Raw genomic sequence first — 8517 nt, 5'->3', positions numbered from 1 at the left:
TGATTATACTATATATGATATGATGTATGATATATATAATGAACTTTGAGGTTTCCTGCACAATACATTAAACCTCGTGTATCGTTTTCACGCATCGATGAGGATACTCTTCGACTCAGCATGAGCAAATATCAGACCAGTATGTAAAAACACTTATGCGTTGTAATTTTATTAATTTTTGGAACTGGTGTTCTAAACTTTGGTCATTTATTTATTTGTCTATACTTGTCCGCCAACTTCAGCTCAAAAAGAGATAAATATAAAATACAATAATATCTTAAATGCTAAACTAATGCTAGTAGACGCTCATACAATCGAAAAACGAAGGACCTCATTGAGACTATCATTATTATTACTATTATTATTATTTATTTTTAATCTTCAACGGGCCGTATGCCCTAATTAAGATAAGTAACAGTGCATTACGAAAAAAAAATACATAGAAAAATAAAATCGCAATTCACTACGGCCACGGCAGAAGCCGGAGACGTTCCTTGAAGCACTGAGTTGAGATGTTGAAGTCGAAACAAGTCGAGCAATTGAGCAAGCAGTAGTTGGGCTCCACACTACGCACGAATATTCCCGAACCGAACGAAAGATACTATTGTAGACAGCTTTGATGCACATGGGGTTGTGGAATTCATTAGTTGTCCGGATAACCACGCCCAGTAGTTGGTTTCCTCTGGCTATAACGTCATCGATATGCTGTTTAAAGTTCAAACTTGAATCAAGAATAACGCCCAGGTCTTTAGCATGATTTTGTCGATTTACTGCAGTGCCGTCCATGCAGTAGGTATCAGTAACTGGGCTCCTGCATCGACTAAAAGACACACAGAAGCATTTCTCGATGTAGATAGTCAGTCCATTGCGCTTGCACCACGAACAGAAGACTTCGAAGCAGTCTTGCAGGAATATACAATTACCTGTGTTATGTATAGAGCGAAAAATTTTGCATCGTCGGCAAACAGACTGACACTGTCGGGAGGTAAAGCGAGGGTAACATCGTTGATGAACAATATGAAGAGAAGCGGACCAATATTGCTTCCTTGTGGCACACCCGAGCCGCTGACTATTTCTTAGGACATGTGCTTATCAATTTTCACGAATTATGTGCGATTAATTAGGCAAAACTTAAGCCACTGTACGAGCGAGCTGGGAACTCTTAGCTTATCGAGTTTAGCGAGAAGAATTGCGTGCGGAAGAGAGTCGAATGCTGCTTTCAGATCTGTATAAATTGCATCGACTTGAGCTCCGGCATCAATTTGCCTTGGGTAATAGGTTACTAATTCAACCAGGTTCGTGGTAGTCGACTTTTTTGGCACGAATCCTGGTTGATATGGGCTTAGGTAGCTGCGGCATGCATATAGCAGATGTTTGTGTATCATTAGTTCGAACACCTTGGCAATGGCACACAAAGATGTAATACCCCGATAGTTGATGGCATCTGTCCTGTCGCCCTTTTTATAAATAGGAACCATCCAAGATTTCCTCCATGTTTTGGAAAAGTAGCCATTAGGCAGCGATGCATTAAACATTTTTGCAAGGATAGGTGCTACTGTCGTTTGACAACGTTTCAGCACTGTAGAAGGTATTCCGTCGGGTCCAGGAACGAAGGAAGGCTTTAGTTGCATTAGGGCTGATAAAACGATCTCACTGTCTATAAAAAGAGTACTGATGTTAATTGCGCCAGCCGGTGAAAAGCAATCTGCGAAGCGATCCACGAAGAGATTGCACATTTCATTAGTGTTGGCACTTGTTGCTCCTTTGTACGTAATAGATTTCGTCGTATGCGTGGATTTTGTTTTGCTCTTGTAGAAGCGCCAAAACGAGTCAGGCCACCTGCAGAGGTTACGTTGAAAATTACTCAAATATGTGCCGTATCGAAACCTGTTATAGCTGCAGTATAGAGAGTGCGTGTAGTAGATCTAGCGAGATCTTTGGCAGCGGCGCGTTTTAGATGACAAGTTAAAATCAAAATAAGAGTAGTATAAATGGAAACTGCGTGCCATGGCAGATATAGTTTTGTATGAGTGGAACGTCACAATAATATTTACGCATCAAATGAACCAATGATGTCTTGAAGAAGGTCTTGGTACGTGAACATATATTTTACTAAGTAGTCTTGGCGCATCTATTTCACCATTTAGCAAATTGCTAGAAAAATCACTTTCGCCTTGTCTTCGTTCTATAGGAAATCTCAGAACTCTCCGGTCATCTTATAAGACGTATAGCATGTCGCGTCATATTTTTTCCTCATCTACTATAATATTTAGCCTATTTATTGCTTGAACAGGTGTATGCTGGATGGCGTGATTGATATCCGTGGTAGAGGACACACGACTATCATAAGCATCTGAGATTCGGCATGCTCATATATTAGCAATGTCGAGATCATTGCTAGCTTCTTTTTCCCTTATAGCAAATTTCATTCCGTAACCTCAAAATTTTATTCCGTGCTTTTTGATATCTTCGAATACACGTAACTCCATTTTTTTTTAGGGTTTAGACAAATACTCTTCTGTATGCGGTTTATATATCGTAAATGAAGTGAACGGTTGACTATGTGATATTGTCGGTATAAAGCTACGTTGAGCACCCCCTTAGCCAAATAAACCTTTATCCATACCATTTCTAATGAGTCTAAGGGCTCTTCGGATTGTTGTGATTTCAGCGTGGTCGATACGGCCACTAGCACACCATCGCCATCACTTTGTGAACTATTTGATAAGCTTCTATCGGTGCGGAACACTACATATTCATTTCCAAACAACATTTCTGACATAACACCATCATGTAGCCACGTTTTAGTCAGGACAACTATTTAGTAATCACTTTCTGACACGGCCAAGTGAAGATCATTAACCTTTGTTCGTAGGCCACGAGCATTTTGATAGTAAATCGTACATGTAAGCAGGAGGCTTTTGTCGATTGACAGGAAAGACAGATGAGTTACGATTGTTTATGTTTGTTCCGAACTGTGTGTCTCCGTCGAAAGTGGTTCTGCGAGTGTGTTCTCTTGCATTTGTTGGTGTTGGTGAGGCAAAGGTTGATGGTGTTGGTGCCCTAAGGGATTTGTTGGAGGACGCCAAAACTACCAGTTCGGGCGACCAGTATCGATGAATTCCCTAAACACCAGTCCCATAGGCCACGAAGCTGGGCTCAGAGCCTTGTTACGAAGATTGATGGGGAGCCCAACTTTGTACGACATGAAAGTGAGAGAGCCAACATCCCGCCCGTGTGGCAGCAGCGGAAAGATATTGATGTCATCAGTGTCCATGTGCGTATGTATTAGTGCCAGCACCTGCTCTTTGGTTACTTCAGGTGCGATTCGGATGAGAAAGAGCCAAAATTTAGGCCCGCTAATTGGAACAGCTCTGAATGGCCGAGAAGGTGATACTGAGGCAGTCCCAATCATAAGTGATGGTACTGCAGGGAGCGATCTATTAACAAGCCTGCGTTTAGGTGGATTAACAGCTGTGTCCCGGTGAGCAAGGTTATTTCGATTGGCAGAGCGGGTCTCCCATGTATATCGAACCTCCGGTGTAGCAGTGTTAGTGTTGCTGAGGCTAGACAAGACGTTCACGACTGGACAAACATCAGATGTTTAGACACTTCACTATGTTTAAATTCCAATAGTTCATTCTTAGGCGCATTGAATCGGGTTTCGATTTCACCAAGAAGGACCGAAAAGCTACCTTCGTATATGTCTTTACAAGTCTTACAAGACCAAAGCAGTTGAGAACCAAGGCGCTATAGTTCCTTGATTATGCTATTCGCCAGTCCGATGTACTTGTAGTGGTACACTTTTCTACAGTCGTCTGCAACAACATTACAAGCCGGACAACTAAGCGCCATTACAAAGGTTGCACGCATACACACTGATTGTCAAAAAAACTAATCGCGGCCACAAGCGACGTTTGACGCCACAACAAAGACATTAATATTTCACTGAATCCACAGACCAAAACGATGAATTAGATTCCAAACCTAGTCAAAACGAGCACAAAAGGCACACACTGAACAATGTTGCACAGTGCGCACACTAGAAAAAAAGTTGAAAATCGTGAGAGCGTTGGATAAACGAACTAGGGTAAATGACCCAGTATTGGGCATCAGTTTCACAAAAACTGCTCCTACATTACAATTTTTTATTATTTTTAATGAAAGTGACATTATTTTGAACGATAAACCATCGTATTATGTAGTGCTATTTTTTATTTACCGATTTAAAGGTATTTTTTACAGAAAAGGGCCGGTCTGGTGGTACAGTCGTCAACTCGTACGACGTAACAACATGACCGTCATGGGTTCAAGTCCCGAATAGACCGTGCCCCCATACGTAGGACTGACTATCCTGCTATGGTAACAATAAGTCACTGAAAGTCAAGCTCACTTCACTAGTGGGTACTTGGCAGGCCTTGATCGACAGCGGTTGTTGTGTCAAAGAAGAAGAAGTTTAATTGAAAGTAAATATATCTTCTTTAATATGACTTCTACTACTACTAAATTACCGTCAGTACGTGTATGTACTTCTCATACATTATGTATCGCATAATTCAGCGAAAAGCCCTTTTGGAGTCAATCGATAACTATATCATTTGTCACTATTCGATTTCTTGCAAATGCAAATGTTGTCATCCATATGTTTGGAAAAGAAAATTAGAAAATTAAGAAAATTATCGATAAAAATTGTAGCGGAAATTGTGAACATCATCTAGAAACAGTGTAACGCGATGAATTTCAGTTTGATTCATTAAGGTTCCTGCAAAATGTTTCTGCGTCGTTTTTATTCATCACGTTCTCGACCTGTCTTACAACAGAACTATTGAGAGCGAAACCAGTAGTTGGTACGCAAACGTATTCGCAGTGAGGTCATATTGTACAAGCAAAAAAATAGTCGCGACATCGCACGAAGAATATCTCAACATTGTTTATAATTAAGTTTCCGTATTTAGTCGACACGTCTGAAACGATACAGCAACATTGTGATAGAGTCTTGGGTTTTATTATAAAGGCATATCGCGTGCTTGTAAACATGAGTTTTTCGTTGACGCTCTTTCGTGGTGGCTGGTTAGCTATTTCAATATGAGTTCATTAGCATACACGTGCATACAACGGTGCAATAGAAGAAAGCGTGTTACTTGTTTTGTTGGTGTGATCATCCTGCTGCTATTAACCTTAGTTTTGGCGAACAGATTGCTTACAAATAGCCAACTAGAGTGTGAAGAACTTAGTGGATCATTCTCAAATAAAGTGACTGTTACTGACACCGCAAATGCATATGTTCCAAAGTATGTTCCAGAAGCAATCTCCAGTGTGCGAAATTTACGCAAAAAAGATATTTTAATCCGCCGCAACCTAAAACTTCAGTGCATCCCTCTAATGGGAAACGGCTCTGTCCTCGGCATGATGTTCGAGATTATCAATCACATTACGCAGATCCAAATGAAGCACTTCTATCAACACAGCCATATCGTAAGACGAAATATCCTACACAATGTCACCGTTATATGAGATTTCTTCATTTCAGAGTACTTCATTTGGCCTTCTCTCGCTTGCCCTTGGAATGATGTTGGTAACAATTACGAAACTAAACATCCTGTCTCAAAATTGCCTACGAGAAATTGTTACTGTCCCTTTCCTCTACTGGCAAAGAACAAGCTGTGTTATCATGGTATAACATGTTTTCCAAAAACAACCGGCTCTATAATATCAACTACAACGGTCATCATTCCTACAACTTCTACAACTGCATCCATCACTTTTTCAACTTCAACGATAACGACAATATCTTCAACCAATACGGAAACTACTACAACAACGGCACCTACAACGACAACTACAACAACAGCACCTACAACGACAACTACTACAACTCCAACTACTACAACAACCCCAACTACAACGACAACCACTACAACTCCAACTACAACGACAACTACTACAACTCCAACTACAACGACAACTACTACTACTCCAACTACAACGACAACCACTACAACTCCAACTACAACGACAACTACAACAACCCCACCTACAACAACAACTACTACTACTCCAACTACAACGACAACTACTCCCACTAGAACTACTCCCACGACTCCCACTAGAACTACTCCCACGACTCCCACTAGAACTACTCCCACGACTCCCACTAGAACTACTCCCATGACTCCCACACCCCGACGCACTTGGCCACCTAGACGGTAAATCATCGACTCTCTTTGTGACCGAAAGGGGAAAATTATAAAAATTAATCGTAGAGTTTCACGTGAAGAGCCAAATTTTTACCAAGAGCAAAACTATGTGAAAGTTCTATGAAATATATGAACAGTTTAGAGCCGCATCTCATTCTTCTTCCATTTGACGTAACGTCATACGCGGACATAAGTCTCGAATGCCGCGTACAGGCTGAGCATAATTCATTACCACGCAGCCGGATAGTCAGACCTTGCTACGGTGACACGGTCCATTCTAGGCATGAACCCATGTCGACCATGTTATTGAGTCGTTCGAGTTGACGACTGTACCACAGGACCGCCCCCGTGAGCCGCATCTTCTTTTTCTTCTTCTTGGCCTGCTCATGTACGAGCACGTCTAGTAGACATGGCCAGGTCGCCAATCCGTTTCCAGAAAACTCGGTCCTGGGCTGCAGTCCTCTAACCACGGCTGCATCCGATCTCCGACAGGTTCGACTCCACCTGATCCAGCCAACGAGCTCGCTGTGCTCCTCTACGCCTCGTTGACGACGGTTCATGGTGGTGCATGAGTCCGGCATCCTCATCACGTGCCCCAGCCATCGTATCCTTCCGGCTTTAATGACCGTCAGCATATCTGCACCGCCAAACAGCTCAGCTAGCTCGTGGTTCATCCTCCTTCTCCATACGCCCTGCTCGCACACACCGCCAAAGATAGTCCTTAGCACCCGCCGTTCGAAAATGGCGAGTGCATTGGCGTCCTCCGTTAGCATAGTCCAAGACTCGTACCCGTAGAGGACTGCCGGACGAATCAGTGTGCGATATATATCACATTTAGTGTGTTGCTGGAGTCTTCTGGATTGCAGGAGTTTGTGGAGCGCGTAGTAGGCACGACTTCCCTGAACAATGCACCTTCGGATTTCGCTGCTTACGTTGTTGTCCGAAGTTACGATCGTGTCAAGGTAGTAGAACTCCTCTACCACCTCGAAATCGTCGCCGTCAACCGATACTCTGCTTCCGAGTCGGGATCTATCGCGTACAGAGCCCCCGGCAAGCAGGTACTTTGTCTTCGTCGCATTGATCCTCAATCCAATCCTCCCGGGCTCGCGTTTTAGTCGGGTGTACGCTTCGCACACCGTCGCAGTTGTACGACCGATGATGTCAATGTCATCCGCGAAGCCAAGGAATTGGAGAAATCGAGTGAAAATCGTGCCCCGGATGTCGAAACCCGCGCTTCGCATGACACCTTCCAGAGCCATGTTGAACATCCATGTTGCCTTAGACCCCGGTGAAATTCGAACGATTCCGAAAGCATGTTTATCACTCTCACCTTGTACTGTACCCCGTCCATAGTGGCCCTCAACAGCCGTATCAGCTTTCCAGGGAATCCGTACTGCTGCATGGTATTCCATAGCTCATTCCGATCTATGGTATCGTAGGCCGCCTTGAAGTCGATGAACAGGTGGTGCGTAGGGATCTGGTGCTCTCGGCATTTCTAAAGGATCTGCCGTAGAATAAAGATTTGGTCGGTGGTCGATTTGCCTCCAACAAATCCAGCTTGGTAGCTCCAACGAAATCCAACGAAATCTGTAGCAAGAGGCGAATGTTTGCAGAAGAGTATTCGGGACAAGATCTTGTAGGCAGCATTCAGGACTGTGATGGCTCGGAAGTTGGCACAGTCCAGCCTGTCGCCATTTTTGTACACTGGGTGTATGACACCCCGTTTCCACTCGTCCGGTAGTTCTTCCTGATCCCAAATCGTCGCAATCAGCCAATGCATGATGACGGCAAGCCGCTCCGGACCCATCTTGAACAGTTCGACCACTAGACCATCGCTGCCAGCTGACTTGTTACACTTCAACTGTTTGATGGCATCAATGACTTCGTCCAAAGATGGCGTGGGCACTTCGTCATCGTCATGCTGGCTGTCGTAGGGCTGCTCTCCTCTGCTTCCTGCTTCTTGGCCTGGAAGAGTCGGGTCTGCTGCCTCCTCAGTCGTCTGTAGTCTTCCACGTTCTGTCGGGTCTCGCGCTGGAGCATGCGGGTACGCGCGACGTTCTTCTCGGAGAGTGCTCGTCTGCACTCATTACCAAACTATTCCTTCCTCCAGTTGCGGGTCATGCGGCCAATTGTTCGCTCGGCCGTGCTGCTGATGGCTTGCTCCACCATACGCCAGTGGTCATTGAGAGACTCGCTAGTGGTGTCCTCCGGCAACGCTTCTCCAAACGCGATGGCGAAGTCCCTCGCCACATCAGCTTGTCTCAGCCGGTTGAGTGTGTTGAGCCTTGGGATAGGCTGGTAGCGCAGTTTATTAGCCACG

General features: G+C 44.1%; 1 protein-coding gene across 1 annotated transcript; it reads left to right on the top strand.

Moving 5' to 3' along the window:
- Positions 1-5681: 5681 nt before the first annotated feature.
- Positions 5682-6086, top strand: LOC121601611 (TBC1 domain family member 5 homolog A-like). Its single transcript, XM_041930437.1, has one exon. It carries the CDS (start codon positions 5682-5684, stop codon positions 6084-6086), a length of 405 nt encoding a protein of 134 aa, XP_041786371.1.
- Positions 6087-8517: the final 2431 nt, after the last annotated feature.

Source organism: Anopheles merus, unplaced genomic scaffold (assembly GCF_017562075.2).
Source record: "Anopheles merus strain MAF unplaced genomic scaffold, AmerM5.1 LNR4000125, whole genome shotgun sequence".
Taxonomy (NCBI): Eukaryota; Metazoa; Arthropoda; class Insecta; order Diptera; family Culicidae; genus Anopheles; species Anopheles merus.
Note: the sequence above shows the minus strand (reverse complement) of the source record. Positions and strands in the feature narration are given on the sequence as shown.

Excerpts from the sequence above, each read along its gene's own strand:
- LOC121601611 (XM_041930437.1), top strand. The coding sequence starts at position 5,682 with ATGTTTTCCAAAAACAACCGGCTCTATAATATCAACTACAACGGTCAT.